This window comes from Cryptomeria japonica, chromosome 5 (genome assembly GCF_030272615.1).
Source record: "Cryptomeria japonica chromosome 5, Sugi_1.0, whole genome shotgun sequence".
Taxonomy (NCBI): Eukaryota; Viridiplantae; Streptophyta; class Pinopsida; order Cupressales; family Cupressaceae; genus Cryptomeria; species Cryptomeria japonica.
The window spans coordinates 676,630,850-676,655,190 of NC_081409.1; the positions used below are offsets into that span (position 1 = coordinate 676,630,850).

Consider the following 24,341-nt stretch of genomic DNA (forward strand, 5'->3'; position numbering starts at 1 on the left):
TATGTATACACTAAACTTAAAAACCTAATTTGAATGAACAAATAGAGAAAATTGAAAGGGAATTTGGTAAACATAAAATAAAACCTAATTTGAAAAGACCTATATCATGGTCTAAGAAACTTGTGGAGGGAAACCGAAAAAGAAGGGAGGAATTGATGTATTTCTAAACTTAAAAAGATAAAACCTAATTTGAGAAGACAAGATGGTCGTTGGAGAGAGCATGGAAAGCGGAGATAGATGGCACTTGAATGATTGGGAAGGTGGAATGGCCATAAGAGAATTCCTAGGAAGCTGATTCCTTATTCTCTTCCTTTTCCTTACATGAGAAGACCTCCACCACCAATTATGTTTTCTTCTTCCACACGCGATCCCTCCGTTTTGGACGGGGCATCATTTCTGCAACGTGTAATCATCAATCCATGTGCACCACATCGTTATATCAGCCTTCCCAAAACATTCATGCCCATTGGCTTTGCCTCTGGATTTTTCAACGTTCTTTTCCTCCTTCTCCTCCTCCTAGTCAATTTTGCGGAGTCCCAAGCACTCTCATATTAATTATAAGACTTACCCATTTTGTCCAAATCCTTCCCCTCTTTTCTCTCTCTCTCAAATCTTCATTCATCACCACTATTTTTACAGAGATGCATTACATGCTTTGAAAACTAGTATTACAGGGTTTTTAGGAAGATCAAAGTAATGGAGGGTTGTGATGCAGAGCTTGGTTTAAGATTGAGTATTGGTCTAGGAACAAACTATGATGATGGGCTTAGTTCTTCTTCCCCGGTGAGGGGAATCATAAGTATGAAAAGAGAAAGGGAGGATGGTGTTACAGAGGAGGAATTGGGTGGTTCTAGGGTTAGCGATGAAGAGGGAAATAGTACCAGGAAGAAGCTTAGATTGTCAAAAGAACAGTCTGCTCTTTTGGAGGAAAGTTTCAAACAGAACAGTACTCTGAATCCTGTAAGTGTACTTTGGGCTCACTTTATGCCATTTGATAAGCCTCAATGGCATGATAATGTGGTTCTCAGAGTGTATGAGATTGAGTAAAAGCTTCTGGGTATGGAAGAAAGTTTAAGTTTGTATTTGGTATTTCTTAGAACCCAATTGGGTTTTAACCGCCATGTTTTCTCTTGAAACTTGGGGTTTCATTCTCTTTCTCTTTTTTGTTCACTGTTGTCGAATTCTTAGTTTTTAAAAGTTTGTTTCTAGAATCAAGTATGCATATTTTGAATCTGAAATTCTTACTTCTTTTCATGGGCTCACAGTACCTGTTAATGCAAAAGTCTGAATTTCTTTGTTCCTAATAAACCATATCTCCTACTACAGGGCATGAACTTTAAGAGTTATGATGACAAATTAGTATGTAATGGCATAGATATTAATATCCTTGCATAAGTGGTTGTAGCCGTATTGTATAGGTTCGATAAGGGCATCTTGTATATTGATATTCATCAAATAAGGTAGGTGGGCTGATAGTTAAAAGATTAGGCAGGTCTAGGGGATTCAAGAGTTGAATTGTGTCAAAACGAACAAAAATTTCGGCTAACAATCTACAATCTCTATTTCTAATTGTTCTTTTTTAGTTGTCTATCCAATTTTTCTGTTATGTTAGTCCACGGTCTCTATTTTTTATTGTCTTTTTTTCATTGTCGACAATAGTTGTTCTGCTATAAATTTTGATCAAGTAATCTGCCATTTTTACTATTGATTCCTCGTCGATCAAAGCTGTCAAAGCTGTCAAAGACGATATTTTTAAGAAAATTGAAATTTATATTAACAAATTTAATGGTACTGAGAGATAATATTGTTGTCTAATTATTCTATTGTTTTCTGGGATGCAGATGCAAAAGCAAGACCTTGCCAATCAACTCAATCTCCGCCCTAGGCAAGTTGAAGTCTGGTTTCAAAACAGGAGGGCAAGGTAACAACAATCTCATACCATGACCTTTATTTGAAGGACAGTATTCTTATAAAACTGGAACAGCTTAAACTCAATTTCTTCCATTAATTTTGCAGGACCAAGCTCAAGCAAACAGAAGTTGACTGTGAATTCTTGAAGAAATGCTATGAGTCATTAACTGAGGAGAACAGAAGACTGCAGAAAGAATTAGCAGAAATGAGGGCTCTGAAATTGACAACAGCCTCTTCAATATACATGCAATCACCTACACCAACATTAAGCATGTGTCCTTCCTGTGAGAGAGTTGTGGGTGCAGATAAAAATGGGACTTCTCCCCACTTGCCAAAACAACACTTCTTCCCTTCTTATAGGAATACTCCCACAGCCTCATGATGGGACCGATACATACACATTGTATATACTCCATAGCTTTTGAAAAATCCATTCAGAGGGCGCCTCCAGATTTATTGAGGAGTTGCAGGCCTCGAATCAATGTAATCTTGACTCACAGTTGTGGAATATGTAAAAGTCCAACGTAATAAAACTGTTCAGAGAAAATTTTGTATATGGCATTAAACACGAAATCTTTCTTTTTTCTTTGTTGTCAAGGAAAATTGATCTCGTATATATGCGTTCTTCACAAGCAAATTTATGATCTGAACCTGGACAATTTCTTGTGAGATTGAATTTTTTTCAAATATAGAATAGTATTAATCTGAGTCTAAGAATAGGCTAGGAGTGGATAAGGAAGAGAGTCAAAATGTGCATTAAAGAGGTGATGATTGCAAGCCACACGGCCTCAGGACTCACATGATTTGGTCGTATTCGAAATGGACGGCTGTGATTGACTTAAGAATGTGCATGAACTTGGTAAGATGCGTTCAATGAGTAGTTGAATATATTGTGATCTAAATTTCTTCAAACCCTCATTTTAAGGCAAAAGTCATTGGTATTTAAAGTTTTTGAGGGGTTAAAAGCAGAAGGATTACGACGCGCCTTTACTCTCCCCCACCGACTTTTACCGATAACCCTAATCTTCCGTGAAAGTGTTGGACTAACCTATGGAATAAGTAGTCTGGTCTATGTTGGTTAATGCTTTCTTTAAGGTTGGTTTTAGGGGTTGGGTGAGTAAGGAATTCAACATTATTGAGGTATCTTTAAGTAGGTATCCCACATCACTTTTAAATGATTACTTTTTGACTCTTTTGTATATAATGAATTTCATGATGTTCGTCATGACTACCTAAAAGTCAAAACAATAGCTTTAAGTAATTAAGTCGCATATAAAGACATTAAAAGAAAAAATCATCGAAATCCAATGTACCATTTAGAAGCTTAGAGTGCGTGAAGTTAGCTATAATGACTACTAGTACTCTTTCTCTATCCAAGTCGAATAGCTTTTTATTTCATTTCAAATTTTACAATTTATATTTACATATTGTTAGTTTTGGGTAAGTGCCAAGGTATTTGTGGAGAAGATTTTATCGTATGAGAGAGGATTTAAGAGATGAATGTGTTAAATAGTTTGGATAGTTGTATCGAGAGGCATTTTATTCTAGTAACAAGGGGGAGAAACTTCTAGTTGAAAGTCTTTCATCTTTTATGTCCAGATTTGACAACCCTTTATATGTCAAAATACTCATATATGATTTAATAATGAACAAAATTTACAAGAAGAACTGGTAGGGGTAGCCTAGCAACCTGGAGCTTAGCTCAATATAAGGCGTGCCCCCTAGTATAAACCCTCAAGGTATATTCTTGGCCCAATCAGACCAACAACCAGGTAAATCCAATTGGGAAGAGTTGAAACTTGGACCTACATGGGAAAAACCCAAAGCCTTAGCACAACCTTACCAATAGTTTGAGCTATGGGTGAGCCCCAATAGTATTAGAGTAAATGAATAATATGTGTGATTGCTTTTGGTTTTATCTATCTTTTTTTAATAAAAAGAGACACATTGCATCATGGATTGTGAAAACTTATGCTAACTAAAATTAATATATATGTATATAACTTCTATTTTTAAAAATAAAAATGTAAATGAAATTTATTATTCCTTTTAGTAAATTTGTGATACAAGTAGAATATTTGTCTCATGAACGATATCTATTTCAGATGTATTTTACATATATTTCTCTGAGATAGGTATAGTGATATTTATAGATCTTTAAATACTGTTATTTTAAGTAGTACATTATTATTAGTTATGACTTCAATATTGTTAAGTAGTTTTGACCACTATTACTAATAATTGAATGAAATGTGTTCATTGAATCTAAAAGCAACTAATCATGGGATGGCATGATGCCTCAACAAAATTATTGCTATTGTGACATCATATTTCATAATGTGGATCTAGAACCTTTAGTGTAGTTATAAAACTACTATAAATGTTTAGAGTTGTTGAAAATCATTTAAGAGAAGTAACTTTATTGTTTTTCTTAGCATTTCTATAAGCATTATATATCACAAATTTATGTAGGCAATAAATGGTTTCACTATCATTTCACCCACAATCATTAAAGATATATTAAATACATTTATCTAAAAGACATCAAAGGTGCTAAAAAAAATTAATTATCAATTATTGGTCAATCTCTATATGCCTATATTAAACTTGTTACCTAGGATTGATATGCACCTCAAATTGACATCTCTCAATATAAGAAACTAAATATAGCATATAAATGCTAATATCTCTCAACATGTTTTAAATATATATATTTAGAATAACAATACTTATACATATATGTATACATATACACATATATACACATGCACAAAGAAGTAAATATGTAAATATGCAAAATTTTAATAAATGCTAGAGAAATATTTTATGTATTTAAAAATGGTTTTATTTTACTTTAGAACTATTTTCTTTGTACCACATACATACATAGACAATTTTTTTTTTACTAAATATATATTTTATTTAATCTCTAAATTATTTACTTTGTTTCCATTTGAAGAAATTTCTACTTTTCTACAAAAAAATTTATGCTACTTTGAAAAACTACCATTCATTGCAAAAAAACAATTTGTGATTGGGAAATAACTTGAGATAGTCCTCCAATGGCCATTTAAAAGGGAATTTACACTACATTTTGGACATGAGTTTAAAACCTACATCGATTCCATATCATCATCTCCAAAATAGTAGTTCCACTTACTAACTAGATAATATGTTGTTTATATTCATATAGTTTATATGAACGTACATTGGTTGATCCTAATGTATGGAAAATTGGATGACATCATTTAGAATAAATTATCGTTCACCCAAATGAAATATGAGGGAATAATAATTTCATTCCACACAAATGGACTAGTCTTGAACATAAAACAAAATCAACCCACAACAATATTAAGTTTGATTACTAAAGCTCAAACCCAAGGGAGGAGGAAAATTACATTAGCATCCCCACCTTAGGATCCAATCCAAGTATTTTTTTTAAAAATGCATAGCATAACAATAAGAAAAAGGAGAGGCAAAGAAAAATACCTTATCCAAGTTGAATCTCCCACTAGTCAACATATGCTTTTGGCATTTGTTTACCATAAAAAGATGAATTTTACCCACTTCCTTTAATCTTTCCTCATCAAAATAATCTAAAATAGGAAGAGTGGCATAAGGGAATAGCCTAACACCTTCATTCCTTTCATTTTTTCCTCTATCACTCTTTGTATATATGTTATCATCACATTTTTATGTTGCATAGATGGTCTAAATAATAGTTAAAGTACACCACCCATTTGTGTTTGACACCCTCAATAACATCGAGGAGAAGATAAATCGTGATCTCCATTGAAAACATAATACATACCTCAAATAACCAAATAAAAAATACTCATACACCATCTTATGTGCCTAATGTCCAGCATCAAGTTGGACATAGCTTCTCTGATACCCTTACAAGGCTCACATTAATGTCTCATGGATTAGTTCTTGAATCTTGTGTTGGAAACATGATTTTGTTGTTATTGATGTCAAACTTGTCATGGAATATTATTGTTGACAACTCATTATCTTTGATGGCAATCGAGGTCTAAAATTTTGTCTGAATGTATGTCATCAATGGTGCTATATCAAGTGACCACTCATGGGTCCATATTGATGTATGGAGATTAAAAAAAGGTTCCTAAAGAAACAGTCTAACAATTGAGGTAGATTTGATATTTGAACACAATGTTTGAATCTGAAGATTTGGACGCTATGAAATCACATGGTTAGGATATTGAAATAGTTGTAGATTTTGAAGGAGAATTAAGGCTAGCTCTAACTGATAAGGATGATTATCAAAAAACTTTAAGAAAGAAGAAGAACAAATTGTCCATTTGAAAAGGAAAATTGATGAAGGAAAGAAGACCATTGATGATCTTGAAACACAGCTACATAAAAAATCTAGAGAGTGCATCAAGCTTGAAGAAGAAGTGACTATGTCAAGAAAATAATTGAAGGAGAAAAAAGAAAAAAACATGATAATCAAACCGAGAGATCAAAGGCGACAATGGTATGCTTTATGAGATGTTAAGTGTTCAGAAACCATCTAAGGACAAAAGAAGCCTTTGTTTTGACAAACGAGAATGTTCTAAGACTCCATGAAAAGATGACGAAGGAAAGGATAATGTCAAGGATGAATCTTAAAAGACTAATGAAGATCAAAAGGGTTTCACTTAGGCCTAAAACAAGAATAACTTCAGGAAGCCTCCTCTTGCTCAAACCAGATATTCTCCACTTTTCAATGGTAAATGTTTTACATGCAATAAGTTTGGATATAGAGCTAGTGAATGTAGTAGCCAAATCAAATCTCATATTTAATGGATAATGCTATGCTTGCAATAAATTTGGACATAAGGCTAATGAATGTAGAGTTAGAATGATGTATGGATACGTGAATACAAGCTATGATAGAAGTGTTTAGTATTTCAATAGATATTGTTACACATGCAAAAAATATGGGCACAAGGTTGTTGAGTGTAGATCTAATGTCTACATTAATGGAAGTGGTATGCAACAAGGTCTTACTTGTTACAATTGCAAAAATTTAGGACACGTTGCACTAGGGTTTGTGGAGGAAACAATGAGAAGAACTTTTGTCCAAAACAAAAGGTTGATATAATGTTATAAAGGAGAAGATACAAAAGACATGGATGAAGAAATTTGATGAGAATGTAAATGGAAAGATAGTGGATGGATCTGTACCTACTGGTGATGTAGATAGTTCATCTTGAAATTATATCAAATGCATTATCTGAGGGGGAGATTTGATTAAAGACCTTAAGAGATCCTCTTATTCTTTGGATGATGAATTGGTTTTAGCATGACAAATGTTATGAAGGTTTTTCTGGAGATTTGAAAGTTTCTGTAGTAATTTGTGTTCTCTGTCAATACAAAGTAGCAAATTTTTGGTGTCTAAGGGTCAAGTGTATTCAATGCTAAACCTAAGTGGTTGAATTCATTAATTAAATTGGATTTTTGAACTCATTTTGATCACTTGTGATCTTGTGAATTCAAGAGATATTTTGTGCAAAAGATAATTTCTTGAGAAAACCATAGCAATAATACGATCAAGGTATTCTGTGCAAATCTTGTGTTATCAATTCCACTTGTTGATTCAATGGCTACTCCTATTTGTTGTCAACCTGTCCTTGTAGTCATGACTCCAATTCAAGTCTTACCCATTTGTAGCGATGAAGAAAGATAAGGAAGGAGCTTTTGAAAATTTCATTAGACATAATGTACACAAAGAGTTAAACTTGTACAAAGTTGTGTCACACTTTTATAATGAAAATGTCAATGCTTATTCAACTTTTTAAATTGAATCAATAGAAAGTGAAATATATGTTTTAAATTTTAAAATGATGTAAACTAATAAAATGTATATTCTTTTATGTATTTTATGTTTGTAATTTAAAAATAAAATTAAAAAATCATTTGAATATGGGCATGTGCATGATCATGGTGGGCCAAAACAGGCCCTTAAGTGGCAATGATTTTTTTTTTTAAAATAGAGTTAGGCAACTTGACGTTAACATTTGAATAAGTTATGAACATTATTTTGAAAATATGTAGAAAATTGAATGTAGTTCCTAAGCTACTAGTTGTTTTTTGAAAAAAAAAATCTACTTGACGAAAATTTGAAATTTCCATGCAGTAGTACTAAAATTTCAAGAAAAAGGTAAGAAATAGGTGTATGTCTAACCACCATAACCATAATAAAATCATAATAATTTCTTTATAAGACATGTCCAGATTTGACACATTTTTTTTTGTAATTTATTTTTAAGTAAATAATTAATTATGATTTTTTTACTAGAACTTTTCAGAAATTGAAAACCTTGTATGTCTGATCACCTTAACTTGGTCAAAACTTTATAAAGTTATTTTTTAATTTTTATCCTTAGTAGGAGAAGCATAAAATGTGACACATGTTTCAGATTCAAAAAATGTGATACCGTTTGAAAGTTATGGATGTTTTTCAGTCAGCCTATCAATCAAGACTTTAGTTAGAATTGAATTAGAAAATAAATAATAATTATTTATTAAAATAAAAATAAGGAAAACCTTATATTGTTTGAAAGATGAGAATTTCCTTAAAAATCCCTTTTTGTTCCATCAATTTTGGCTAAAAAGAAAGTTGTCAGCCACCAGAACGAAGTCTAGAAAAGCAAGGAACACTCAAAAACACATTTTTTTTGTTGACTTTCTAGGTTTGGCATTTCTTAGCCAAATCCCAATGCAATCCCGAGAAAAATACCAAGATTTCAATTCTTTGTCAAAGAAATCAGATATCCGATTTTTAAAATTTTTAATTATAAATTATAAAATTAATAATATGTAGTATATTATTTTATATTGTATAGTATTAATATATTAATAATTTATATATTAATATTATAACATATAAATATATATATATATATATTTATATTATAATATATATATATATATATTAATATTATAACATATAAATATATATATATATATTAATATTATAATATATATATATATATATTAATATTATAATATATATATATATTAAAATATATTAATAATATATATTATAATATTTTTATTAATATATTAATTATAAAAGATATCAAATATCAGATAATATATGATACCTTGTTTAGGAGATAGAGAGAGAGAGAGAGAGAGAGAGAGAGAGAGAGAGAGAGAGAGAGAGAGAGAGAGAGAGAGAGAGAGAGAGAGAGAGAGAGTCTTGGGGAGAGTGAGATTATAGAGAGATACAAAGAGAAGGGTAAAGGGAGAGGGAGAGAGAGACTTGGGGAGAGTGAGATTATAGAGAGAGAGTGAGAGAGAGGGTTGGCAAGGGATTCTTAGTAATCATAACATGGATGCTTAGTGATGACAAATGACAAGTAAAAAAATTGATCTAAAGTGATATAAGGGCATCTCTTATTTGAAATAGTCTATTTAAACTCAAAATGAGAAGCACTGATGTTTTTCACACACCCTGATCTTCCAAACATATCAACCTCCATGTACAACTTCGCTATGCATTTGAACACAGCAAAATCTCCAATTTTCAAAATGTGATAATTGGCAAATTCTTTCGAACCATGTCCAAATTCTTGTTTATGATTTGCATTATTTGACTCCAACTCACATTTGTGTCCATTTGGGCTTTGCAATACCATATAGGAAAGCACATGATTTTCTTTCTCATCTATGAACTGTGCAAGAAATGCAAGTGGATTGTGCTACATTAAAGAGAGTTGAGCATTGTTCATGATTTATATATGATTTTATTTCTCATCTATGAACTGTGAAACAAATGCAGGAGGAATGTGCTACATGAAAGAGAGTTGAGCACTGTTTATGATTTGTATACATGATTGTCTTTCTCATTTATGAGCTGTGAAACAAATGCAAGATGAATGTACTACATGAAAGAGAATTGAGCACTGTAAGGACCCCATATGACCCCTAACGACACCAAATGACCCTTGATGACACCATATCACCCCTAACGACACCATATGACCCCTTTCAACATCTCAGTACATGACATGACCCCTTAGGACATCATATGACCATTTTTAACATCCTAGTACATGACATGACCCCTTAGGACACCATATGACCCCTTAGGACAATATGATGTCCTAATGGGTCATATAGTTTTCTAACACACGTGTGGCCCCTTAGGACCCCATATGACCCCTAATGACACCATTTGACCTCTTAAGACACCATATGACACCTCAAGACACCATATGACCCCTTTGGACACCATGATGTCCATATGGTGTCCTAAGGGGTCATGCATGGTGTTCTAACACATGTGTGGCCCATTAGGACCCCATATGACCCCTAATGACACCATATGACCTCTTAGGACCCCATATGATCTTGTAGGACCCCATATGACCCCTAATGACACCATATGACCCTTTAGAACACCATATGACCCCTTAGGACCATAGTCCTAAGGGGTCATATGGTGTTCTAAAGGGTCATATGGTGTCATTAGGAGTCATGTGGTATCCTAAGGGGTCATATGGAGTTCTAAGGGCCCACACATGTGCTAGAAAACCATGTATGACCCCTTAGGATACCATATGACCCATTACAACATCATATTGTCCTAAGGGGTCATATGTTGTCCTAAGGGGACATATGGTGTCGTTAGGGGTCATATGGAGTCGTTAGGGGTCATATGGAGTCGTTAGGGGTCATATGGAGTCGTTAGGGGTCATATGGAGTCCTAAGGGGGCATGCATGTGTTAGAACACCATATGACCCATTAGGACATCATAATATCCTAAGGGGTCACATGGTGTCTTAAGGGGTCATATAGTGTCATTAGGGGTAATATGGGGTCTTAAGGGGCCATGTATGTGTTAGAACACCATATGACCCATTAGGACACCATATGACCCATTAGGATATCATATTGTCCTAAGGGGTTTTATGTTGTCCTAAGGGGTCATATGGTGTCATAAGGGGTCATATGGGGTCCTAAGGGGCCACACATGTGTTAGAACACCATATCACCCCTTAGGACACCATATGACCCACTATGACATCATATTGTTGTAAGGGGTCATATGGTCTCCCGAGGGGTCATATGATTTCATTAGGGGCCACACATGTGTTAGAACACCATATGACCCCTTAGGACACCATATGACCCATTAAGACATCATATTGTCCTAAGGGGTCATATGGTGTCTTGAGTGGTCATATGGTGTTGTTAGGGGTTACATGGGATCTTGAGGAGCCACACAAGTTAGAACACCATATGACCCCTTAGAATACCATATGACCCCTTAGGACACCATATAACCCATTAGGACATCATATTGTCCTAAGGGGTCATATGGTGTCATAAGGGGTCATGTTGTGTACTAGGATTTTAAAAGGGGTGCTATGGTGTCCTAAAGGGGTCATATGGTGTCCTAAGGGGTCATATGGTGTTGTTAGGGGTCGTATGAGGTGCTAAAGGGACACACATGTGTTAGGACACCATATGACCCCTTAGGACACCATATGGCCCATTAAGACATCATATTTTCCTAAGGGGTCATATGGTGTCTTAAGGTGCCACACATGTGTTAGAACACCATATGACCCATTAGAACATCATATTGTCCTAAGGGGTCATATTGTCTCCTAAGGGGTCATATGGTGTCCTAAGGGGCCACACATGTGTTAGAACACCATATGACCCATTATGAAACCATATGGACATCATATGGTCCTAAGGGGTCATATGGTGTCATGAGGGGTCATATGGTGTCTTAAGGGGTCATATGGTGTCATTAGGGGTCATATGAGATCTTGAGGGACCATACATGTGTACCCATTAGGACACCATGTGACTCATTAGGACATCATATTGTCCTAAGGAGTCATATGGTGTCCTAAGGGGTCACATGGTGTCTTAAGGGGTCATGTGGTGTCGTTGGGGGTCATATGGGGTGCTAGGGGGCCACGCATGTGTTAGAACACCATGTGACTCCTTAGGACACAATATGACCCATTAGGACTTCATATAGTCCTAAGGGCTCATATGTTGTCCTAAGGGGTCATACGGTGTCTTAAGGGTTCATATGGAGTTCTAAGAGGCCACACATGTGTTAGAACACCATATGACCCCCTTAGGACATCATATGGTCGTCAGGGATCATATGGTGTCCAAAGGAGTCATATTGTGTCCTAAGTGGTCATATGGTGTTGTCAGGGCTCATATGGGGTCCTAAGGGGCCACACATGTGTTAGAGCACCATATGACCACTTAGCATACCATATGACCCATTAGGACACCATACGACCCATTAGGACATCATATTGTCCTAAGGGATCATATGGTGTCATTACAGGTCATATGGGGTGCTAATGGGCCACACATGTGTTAGAACACCATATGACCCCTTAGGACACCATATGGATATTATATGGTCCTAAGGGGTCATATGGTGTCCTAAAGGGTCATATGATGTCGTTTGTGGTCATATATGGTCCTAAGGGGCCACACATGTGTTAGAACACCATATGACCCCTTAGAACACCATATGACCCATTAGGACACCATATGACCCATTAGGACATCATATTATCCTAAGGGGTCATATGGTGTCTTAAGGGGTCACATGTTGTCCTAAGGGCTCATATGGGGTTCTAAGGGGCCACGCATGTGTTAGAACACCATAAGACCCATTATGACATCATATTGTCCCAAGGGGTCATATGGTGTCTTAAGGGGGCACACATGTGTTAGAACACCATATGACCCCTTCTCTCCCTCTCACTCTCCCTTGTCTCTCTCTCTCTGTGCCCCCTTCTCTCTCTCTCTCTCTCTCTCTCTCTCTCTCTCTCTCTCTCTCTCTCTCTCTCACTTTTCCTATATGGGAACAAATCAGATATCCGATATTTATCTGATATTTGATCCCTTTGTATTTGGGCACCAATGTTCAAATATTGGGTGCTAACAAAAAATTTGGTGAACATATAAAAAAATGTTTAGGTATCGGATATTCAAGATGTGGACCACATAAAATAGGATTGTGGGTCGTTTTGTGCATTCCAACGGTCCCTACATTCTTTTTGTAGGGAACAAACACAGGTTTTCAGACATATAGTGACAAAATTCATCTTTTTTGAGATTCTTCTAGACAAATTTGTCATTGACAACCATTTTAGAGCATATCTATTGAGGTATAATGGGGAGAAGCATTCGTCAAAAGCATAAATGTAAAAGAATGCTTTCAAATGAGTAAATTGAAGTATATAGACAAAGAGATAGAGGTCATAGGAGGAGAAGACAAGGTATGTCAAATATTGGTGAAGCCTTTGCAAATGTTACTTCAAGTGAAGAGGAAATTGAATTTGAAAATGTTGAGCAAGTTATTGAAAATGAAAATGATAATTAGATTTTGATATTGGAAATGTTGAACATGATATTCAAATTGGGAATGACAATGTTGAAATAGAAATTGAGAATTTTCAACATGATATTGAATTTAGAAATGAAAATGTGGGAATTGACAATGAAGGAGAAAATTTGGATATTGACATTGAAGGTGAAAATTTGCGTATTAACATTGAAGGTGAAAATTTGGGACTTGACATTAGAGGTGAAAATTTGGGAAATTTTGACATTGAAGGTGGAATTGTTCAACCAAGTGAACATTATGTAAACACCAAATTACATGAGAAATGAAGATCCTCTCATGGAAGAGAGTCAAATTCCAAATTCAAGACCTTCAACTACCCCAAAATGGTTACTTGAAATTGATGAGAACATTATTGACAATCATGAAGGCAAGAGGTCAACACGAACCGTTCGATTGTGAGCTACACAACTTTTCAACCAATATTTTAGCAATAAGGCATTGACTGAGCAATGCCAACTTTTTGTTCAATTGATAAAGATGTAAAAGATGAGACCATTGCTAGACAAATTGAAGATTCGTATGAACAAGAAGATGGAGAATAATTCTATTATTGTCAAAAATATTTTTAATGCTCTCAATTCTATTGGAAAGAATAGCAAGGAAAAAGATAAGAGAGCCACTCGAAAAGTGAATCTTACAACCTCCTTAGTAAGCCATCATTTGAGAAAGGCTCGCATTATGAGACAAACTTGTGTTGATTTGAACATAGATCATAAAAATTTGGATAGAGCTCTTAAAAGAATAGAAATACTCAACGATCCTCTTCAAGATGAGACATGGGCTTTTGGTGGGAGGCTTCCACATGTTGATAAGAAGTTGACCAAAAATGTGAAGGAAGAAATTCTACAATTTTGGCACTCTAATTCTAGAGTATCACCCAATGCAAAGGATGTTTTAAAGTTGATAATTGGCAATTGAGACCGCACATCACATCCTAAACATTTCTTGGAATCAAGCCAAATAATGTTGTACAATTTTTTTTGCGAAACACATCCAACTTTGAAAATATCACAAAGGGCCTTTGTATCTTTGAAGCCATTTTATTGTGTACCGCTTAAGATTCGTAATAATTGTTGTTGCAAAGACCATGTGGAGTTCTCAATGTACCATGAAATTTTATGCTATATTCATTCTACGTTGCATACTAATGATTTGTTATAGGATGTGGTTCAATGCAATTTCTGAGATCATCAAGAGACTTTCTAGATCTTATGTTTATGTTGTAGAGATGATGGATGCTTTTTCTATAGAAATGATTGTTTGAATGAGAAGTGCTCAAAATGTGGTGGCTTGTCAAAAAAAATTTAGTGTTTTCATGAGGGCAGCAAAAATGAGTTTGGAAAGAATATTGTTGAGAAAAAAAATTCTGAGATAGTGAAATATACTTTGAAGAGTGGAGGTGAAGGTTCTAGATGTAAGCTGGTCTCCAAAGAAGTCAGTGTTGTTGATTTTATTTTATATTTTAAGGAAAAAAAATTCTACAAGTATGCAAGGCACACCCATAGGTCTCAATGGTTGGATCAGTAGTTTAGGATGTGTAAGAACTCTTTCTAAATTCACACTACTATATCGGTGGTCGATTCTGTAGAAAACTATACATTTCAACCACAAAATGAGGTATAGGCTTAGTATTACAATTCAATTTAGATTCCTATTTTTGTTCACATAACATATAGACATTCCCCTGATAGTACTGAAGAGGATAGGAAGATAATCATAGATTATCATTTTTATATGAGTGATGATAGATCTCACTCCTCATAGTATGTGCAACATTGTTTGGAGATTTGTTTTTGTTCTTGTAGGAGAAAGGTATTGCAATAGATCGACATCTCATATGGTTAGATAACTGCATTGGTCAATTCAAGAATGCTCGTATGTTTTATTGGTTGAGTAGAATGCATACAAAGAGGCATGTACCTCATATTTGGAGTTTTTTTTAAGAAGGGCATGGGAAGGGGGAGCATGATGGAGTAAGTGCATGTTTGAAGAGAGATCTAGTTAAGGAGCAACTAGGGATTTTAGGTGCAGAATTCTCTAATGTGTGTTCTGTTGTTGATTGGTGTAGTTCAGCGATGCCACAGGGAGGGACACTTGATTCAACAATGCATACATTCTTTTGGTTGGTTGAGGAGGGCATAGTGGGAGACATATTGGATTGTCAAACAATTAAAGATTCTTCAAAGATGCACTCATTTTGCAACTTAAATGCAAGTACATGGACTATTTGGACACGAGAATTGGCTTGTCTTTGTCAGAGGTGTTTAGTGTGACTAGGATTAGTGCGAGTCAAGTCATAGGTGGATATGTGGGTTCCACAATATCTAACTCCTTTATCTCAAATAATATCCATGCCAAATTATGACATGGAAATTTTAGTTGAGCATGACCATCTTTTAGATCTTCTACAGCTAGGACATGTTTTTGCAGTGGTTGTACCACAGGGGAATGGAGAGAGATCAGACTATTGGTTGGCACAATGTGTATAGGGAAAGTAGAAGCTAACATAACTAGTAACAGATGATAATGGGTTCATGTATCCTATAGGCTCATTTGTTGTTGTCGGAACTTGGTTGTGAACATACAAAATTAGAAAGAACAACATACCTGTATTTGAAGACTATGAGAGACACAAAACCATTCTCATGTATTCATACCTTATTATAGCTACAAATATCAAGTTGGTGAAGCATCAAGCAAGACCAAAGCCAAAAGAACTATGGACACCGAGTAGTGATGATCATGAAGAAATACTGGATACTCTTAAAAAAAGAGATGATCCTTCAGGAACACTTGAGTAGTAGGTCTTTATTATCTCTTGTAATGGTGAGAAAATGGTGAATGATAAATCAAGAAGGAAACTACCCTTTCCCTCAAAGAGAGATGAGAGTTTCAATATTGATTACCATTCAAGAACTTTTCACCATTACATTAGAAAGGAGAGGATAATTCACTAGATTCAATCTCTCCACACAAATATGGTAGATTGAATTCTGAATGAATGGGGAATGCTAAGTTGATCCCCTCTTTCTTGTTTGAAATGGAAAGGAAATTGATTGAAGTATGTAGTGCAAAAGTGAGAAAGAATCAATTATAACTTGAGATTGGACTATGGGATGAAGTTGTGAACTTGGATCTGGCACTAAAATGTCAAGATGAAGTCACCCTGTGAATTTGAGGAAAAGTTTCTTGGACCATGACGAGAATATACACGGTCCTCCGAAAAATCTGCAAAATGAAAAGGGTTTTTCTGCCTCTACAAATAAAGACCGAATTCAAAAGTACAGCTGCGCACCTGCAACCTACACACAAAAAAGAGAGGAAAATGGGTTGGGATTGGGGGTTTGCCTTTAGGTCAAACCCCAGTTTTGGAATTAACCAAGTAATGAAAGAAACTACTTACAAGTAGATGTAAATGAAAGACTAAATTGTAAATCACCTCAAGGGAGGTTGTGGTAGCAATGTTGATAGAAATGCTTGTGTAGGATTGAATGTTGAAACCAATCTCCCCTTCAATGGTTGAATCCTTGACTTGAATGCAACACCTAGCCTTGAAAGGAGACTTGAGAATGCTCAATGCTAGAAAAGAATGCTTGAATGCTTGAATGCTCTTGAATGCTTGATCGCTTGTACATACTCCAATCTTGTCCAACTTCCACCTATTAAACTTATCCGATTTCCACTTATGCAAATGAGAGGATGAATTCCCCTTAAATACATGTTAGTGGATTTGAATTTCATCAAGAGCCGACTTCAAGGGAGTTTCCCGCTCGAGGCACAACCAACAATGCAACCCTAGGAAGGGTCCTTCCCCAAAATAGGGTGGGGATAAGGGTACCACACCTCTGTCTTGGGAGGACAAGGGCATCACGCCCTTGTCCAAGGGGGGATAGTGGCACCACACCCCTATCCTACCCCTTTCTCTAGGGAAAAGTGTGCACGGGGTGATGTAGAGGCCAAGGAAGAAGCTGTATCTGCAAGCCGAGCAATCTTTGGTCTCTGATTAGGCTAGAGGATTTGAGTTCATATGCATGAGGACCCTAATACAGTAAAAAATTTCTAGGGTCACAATTTTATAACACTACATTTAGCCCCTACTTTAGTGGGAGTATAAGCGTATGCCAATAATGTCGGTAAAGTACAAGGAAACAAGATTGAAAGACTTTCACCACATCAAGGAGGCAAGATGCGCTAGGCCCCTAGTGGACTTAGGATCTTATGACTTCTATTGACAAAGTAAAAGGGAAGATCGAGAAGGGGAGAACCATGACTACAAGTATAAAAGTTCCCTTCACTATGAGTCATGAAAGCATGGATACAAAAGATTACAAAGCAAAACAAAGTTCACTAAGTAATTCTAAGTATCACAAGAAGGAATTTATGAGTGAAGTGTATGCCCCCACGCTAAAGCGATCGCACGTGCCTTATCGGGATAGATTTCTTTAAGGTAGGATACACCCAAGAGAGAGAGAAGAGAGGGAGCATGTTATCGCAATGATTTAGCACCCAATCGAGGTATAAACCCAAGGATAATGAACACAAAGCACGAGGTAGTGTCTCTTTCCTCGGGATTAGTATGTTGTATGATAAATCATGTATATCATGTATGTATATGCATATAATAATATTCATTCCCCAAAGAAGGACAATACCTTAGAAGAAAGGGAAGAGAGGATGTCTTTTGAGTCAACATGAAAGAGACCAAGAAAAGATCTCAATGATTTGCATCATCCCCAAGTAGACATTAAGGGAACAATAGAAGAACAGGGATACACATATAAGAATGGTCACAAAAGAGCAAGGAAGGAGAGAGAGAAAGATCTGCAATGCTAATATTACTAATCTAGCATGACATCTGCCTCTCGATCTTGTTGATCACTATTTCAGGAAGGCGAGCAACATGCCAGAAGAGCGATATCATGCACAACAGATGGAGGTATCACAAGATCCAAACAAGGACTATGCTCATGTTGTAAGTCACTTTGTTTGATTCTAGGAGCTAGGATTAAGGTTTGTGAAAATTCAATTGATAAATGCTTGTCCACATCAACATATTCATACTCACTATTAGAAGCATTAGGAGGTGTATTGCCATTATGAATAACATTTTCATCCATTTCTTCATCAAAGTTTAAAGAAAGAGGAGCAAGAACATGAATAGGAGTAAAACCATCACATGTTTTATGCAACTTATGATTTGGAGATGTAGGTTGAACATTTTGCTTAGGAGAAAAGGGAATCATGTCAATTGTTGGAGTCTAACGAGGTTGAATATTTTGATGGATGGCTTCACGAGCTTGAACACGACATCTTCGTCAATGTTCTCTCGCATAATGATTATGTTGAGTCTTAGTGGAAGGTTGAGAAGAAGGAGGAACACTTGAAAAAGTAGGAATGTTTCTCTCCTTGATAGTTGAAGGTTTTGGTTGAGGTATTTTTGGTTGAACAATAGAAGAAGCAGACCTCTTCTCTTGATAAGAGGAAGGAGGTGGAACTGTGCCATAGAAAGGAGGAATATTAGGTGTAGGAAGGAGATCAATTCCATCATGAGGAGGAGGTATAGTTCTAACCTTATGAAGAATATTGGTGTTCTCCTTAAGAGAAGGCAAAGTCACATCCATAGGGGTAGGTGGAGAATTTTCCTTAGGAGGGAGATTAGTTCTATCCGAGAGGGGAATAACCTCATCTTAAAGAATAATATCAATGTCAATTATTGGTGATCTAGGTTTACTTAAGGATAAGATCATATCGTTCTTCCATTTTTGATAAGATTGCAAAAGAGCATCACTCCTTGATGGAAGAGATTGAAATTGTTTAGGCCAAAAGAGATCAATAGGAACACCGAGGCTTCTTTCGGACGGACGAAATAAGCTATGGTTCATGGTTATGATTTCTCCATTGTGAGAAAATTTAAGGAACTTGTGTATTGGAGCAGCAATAGGGGTAAGTGCACAAAGATGGTGGTCAAAAAGGGGGGTATAAGTGGATACTTTTTTTTCTGAAATCAGGTGAACTTGAACTTGGAGGCAAAATTTGAAAGTCATCCACTCAAGATATGAAGATAATCAAAGAACAAATAATATAGTACTCTGAATCTAGTTTCCAAACTACTAAACTTTTTCAAAATTGGATAAGATTAAGGGAGTCAAATCCTTCACGCACGAAAAACAGACCCTGATTTTTTCAGAAAAAACATAACATAGTGTTTGACGTGCGCATCAAAAAAGTCATAGTTAGATTTAGTATTTTGACAAATCCTTAGGCAGAAAGATAGTTAAGAGTGAGCACTAGAAGATGTGTAATTTTTTGTAATTTTTTATTGAGTATTTTTTTTAATGATTTTTCCAATTGAGCACATCCTGAAAATTAGGTACTTGTTCGTGTGCGAAGCATAAGTTGCACTAAAAAAATCGAAAATACAATTTTTTTTTTAAATTGTAAAGAATCAAGTGAGCTACAATAATATATAAAGTTTTTAAAATTTGGATAGGTATATCAAAAGTTATTAAAAAAATGGTGCATGTATGTCTGTGAGAACTACAGAGACACTGGTAAAAGAAATTCAATAAAAATATGTTATTGTTGTTCAAATTTTTAAAAAATTATATGGTTAGAAAGCTCAAAAGATAGGTGAAATATGATGGCAATTTTAGAAATACCCACTTGATGAAGTGTAAACCTGATGATGACAAAGTCAAGAAACCAAGTTGATAAAATAAAACACGTCAAAAAGGAGGGAAATGGAGGGAAATCAAACTTCCAAACTGTAGCTTTGTCATCCAGGCCTATTTCCGAGCCTAAATAGTCAAAAGCGCGTACAGGGTACCTATGCTATAAAAAATGCGTACGCACTATTTTTACTATAATTAGCGCGTACGCGCTTTTTATGTTTAAATTTTGGGTGTGTATAGTATGATATTATATATATAATATGTGTATATACATATAATATATAATTTATATATAATATATAATATTTTTATATATATGTATATAATAATATATAATATTTATATATATATATATGTATATATATATATATAATATATTAAGTATATATACACACATATGTATGTATGTATGTGTATTGTCTCCCTCTGTCCCCTTCTCAAGCACGTACAAGCTCTCTCTCTCTCTCTCTCTCTCTCTCTCTCTCTCTCTCCCTCCAATATATCTTCTTTTTGTTTGCATATAGATGAGGTGATAAGAAGATTGATAAGGTGGTCGGTTTTTTTTTTTTTAAAGAAGGTAGGATATAAAGTAGAATGTTTGAAGAAGATGAACGTATTGGTTTCTTTGGATCATGTGGATGTATTGGTTGGATAATCTTTATGGGTTGTATGGTGTACTAAGGGGTCATATGGTGTCTTATGGCCCCTTAGGTGTTGTTATGGGTCATATGGTGTTCTATGATCCCTTAGGACACCATATGACCCCTTAGGACTCCAAATGCTATCGTTATCAATCGTATGGTGTTCTAAAGGGTCATATGGTGTTCTATGACCCCTTAGGACACCATATGATCCCTTAGGTGTCATTAGAGGTCATATTGTTTCCTAAGAGGTCATATGGTGTCCTATGACCCCTTAGGACACCATATGACACCTTAAGACACCATATGACCCATAACGACACCATATGGTGTCCTAAGGGGTTATAGGATGTCATATGACCCCTTAGGACACCAAATGACCCATAACAACACCATATGGTGTCCTAAAGGGTCATATGGTATTCTATGACCCCTTAGGACACTATTTGGTGTCATTATAGGTCCTATGGTGTGCTAAGGGATCATATAGTGTCTGATGACCCCTTAGATGTTGTTAAGGTTTATATTGTGATCTAAGGTCATATGGTGTCGTATGACTCCTTAGGACACCATATGGTGTCTTTATGTGTCTTATGGTGTCGTATGACCCCTAGGACACCTTATGAACCCTTAGGACACCATATGGTGTCGTTAGGGGTCATATGGTGTCCTAAGGGGTCATATGGTCTCCTACGACCCCTTAGGACACCATTTGACCCCTTAGGACTCCATATCGTGTCGTTATGGGTTGTATGATGTCCTAAGAGGTCATATAGTGTTGTATGACCCCTTAGGACACCATTTGGTGTCATTATGGGTCGTATGGTGTGCTAAGGGATCATATGGTGTCCTATGACCCCTTAGAACTCCATATGGCCTCTTATGTGTCGTTATGGGCCATATGGTGTCTTAAGACCCCTTAGGAAACATTCATGGATCCCTAGGATACCATATGACCCCTAAGAATACCATATAACATGAAAAAACACAAAATGGTGTCCTCCAAGTTTAGGTTCTCCTACGACCTCTTAGGACACCATTTGACCCCTTAGGACTCCATATGGTGCTGTTATGGGTCGTATGATGTCCTAAGAGGTCATATAGTGTTCTGTAACCCCTTAGGACACCATTTGGTGTCATTATGGGTCGTATGGTGTGCTAAGGGGTCATATGGTATCCTATGACCCCTTAGGACTCCATATGACCTCTTATGTGTCGTTATGGGTCATATGGTGTCCTATGACCCCTTAGGACACATGCATGGATCCCTAGGATACCATATGACCCTTAAGAATACCATATGACCCTAGAGAGGGAGAGAGCGGGAGGGAATGGGAGAGAGATACACCTAAGAGAGGAGGAGAGTGAGATACAAGAGATAAATGAGAGAGAGAGGGGGGGGAGACAAAGATAGAGAAAGGGAAAGGGAGGGGGAGAGAGAGATGGAGAGAGAGAGGGGGGGAAATAGAGGGAGAGATAGAGATAGAGAGCGACATAGAGAAGGGGACTCAGAGAGAGAGAGAGAGAGAGAGAGAGAGAGAGAGAGAGAGAGAGAGAGAGAGAGAGAGAGAGAGAGAGAGAGAGAGAGAGAGAGAGAGAGAGAGAGAGAGAGAGAGAGAGAGAGAGAGAAAGGGAGGGGGAGAGAGAGATGGAGAGAGAGAGGGGGGAAATAGAGGGAGAGATAGAGATAGAGAGCAACATAGAGAAGGCGACTCAAAGAGAGAGAGAGAGAGAGAGAGAGGGGGGGGGGGAGACAAAGATAGAGAAAGGGAAAGGGAGGGGGAGAGAGAGATGGAGAGAGAGAGGGGGAAATAGAGGGAGAGATAGAGATAGAGAGCGACATAGAGAAGGGGACTCAAAGAGAGAGAGAGAGAGAGAGAGAGAGAGAGAGAGAGAGGGGGGGGGGGGAGATATAGAGAGATCTAAGAGGTGGATAGAGGGTTTGGGAGAGAAAGAGAGACCTAAGAGGTGGAGGGAGGGAAGGTGAGAGAGAGAGAAAGAGAGGGTGAGAGATAGAGAGAGTCTGAGTGAGAGGGAGGAAGGGATGGAAAGAGAGTACAAGAGACTAGAGAGAGAGAAGTACAAAGAGAGGGAGAGAGTGAGAAAGAGAGGTAGTGAGAAAGGGAGAGAGGGAGGGGGAGGAGAGAGGGAGAGAATGAGAGAGAGATACACTTGAGAGGAGAGAGTGAGATACAAAGAGAGAGGATGAGAGGGAGAGACTTCAGAGAGAGAGAGAGAGAGAGACTTAAGTGAAAAATAGAAATGGAGGGGGGGAGGTAGGTAGAGAGTGGGAAAGAGATGCACTTGACAAAGGAGGAGAGTGAGATAGAGAGATAGAGGCAAAGAGGGATAGAGACTTGAGAGAGAGAGAGAGAGAGAGAGAGAGAGGAGAGAGAGAGATAAAGGTTGATAGCCAGAGGTTAAGGAAGAGAGAGGGGGAATGTAGGGAAGAAACAAGAGAGATAATGCTGATATAAGCATACTGATTACTGAAATTTGACAAAGTTTGAAATTATAAGAATACTCAAAAAACTAGAATCTGCATTATAACTATTAGAGATCTGGAACCACTCTCAAACATCCTGAAAATGTATACATAAAATATAACTTAAAGTATATGTGACATTTCTGATATAAGCATACTGATTACTGAAATTTGACAAAGTTTGAAATTATAAGAATACTCAAAAAACTAGAATCTGCATTATAACTCTTAGAGATCTGGAACCACTCTCAAACATCTTGAAAATGTATACATAAAATACAACTTAAAGTATAAGAAAGATAAAAGACAAAGAGAAATGTCACATATACTTAAATGTTATATTTTATGTTATATCCTACCGAAAAACCTAATGGAATGCTAAATGAATTGCATTTTATTGAAAGACAAACGCGTACGCAGTTTAAAAACTAAAACCGCGTACGGGGTTTTTAGTTTTTAAACCGCTTACGCGGTTTTAGTTTTTAAATAGTCTATGGGGTTCTTAGTTTCTAAACTATGTACACAATTTTAGTTTTTAAACCGTATACATGGTTAGTATACGTTAAACCTCATACGCGAGTTAGTTTTGGTTAGGCTCGAAAAAATGAGCCTAAACGCATACGGGGTTCTTTAAATTTGAAATACCCCATGCACGTTTTATTATTTTTCATGTTTTTTTTGGGTGTGTCCACTTTTCTGACCACCATCTTTGTGCACTTACCCATAGCCTTCATGGAAGATAGCCAAGGATAGCCCAACTTCACACAAAATTTCTTAGAAGGTATGATAACTGTAGTATCCACCCTTGATTTGACTTATTTTGACTAGAGTTGACTTTTATATTATGCCTTATAGACTTATCTAGACTATGTTTTGATGATTTGGATGATAATTACTCATGTGCTTCAGTGACTTATGATTGATGTTAGACACTATTGGACGTATGCTATTTTGATTATCTATATGGATGTTGCTACTATCATGATTGATCATGTGATTTGATGATATATGTACTTGATGGATTTTATATGCTCACTATGTGATGGATTATTGATAGATTAGATTTATCATGGTTTTGATAATGATTATGATTATGCTAACCCTACTTCATGATTACATGTGATGAGGTGTTTATGAGATGTGTTTGACTATTGTTTGACTATCTTCGTGATAGAGACGATTCCACATCACTCATTGCGAGTGGGATGTGTCATCGTGA

The 24,341-nt window shown here is 36.2% G+C and overlaps 1 protein-coding gene across 1 annotated transcript; it reads left to right on the plus strand.

Moving 5' to 3' along the window:
• Nucleotides 1-306: 306 nt before the first annotated feature.
• LOC131079364 (homeobox-leucine zipper protein HAT22) lies at nt 307-2,465 on the plus strand. Its single transcript, XM_058017276.2, has 3 exons — nt 307-960; nt 1,842-1,921; nt 2,017-2,465. The coding sequence occupies exons 1-3, from the start codon at nt 697-699 to the stop codon at nt 2,291-2,293; spliced, it is 621 nt and encodes a 206-aa protein (XP_057873259.2). The 5' UTR covers nt 307-696; the 3' UTR covers nt 2,294-2,465.
• The last annotated feature ends 21,876 nt before the right edge of the window (nt 2,466-24,341 follow it).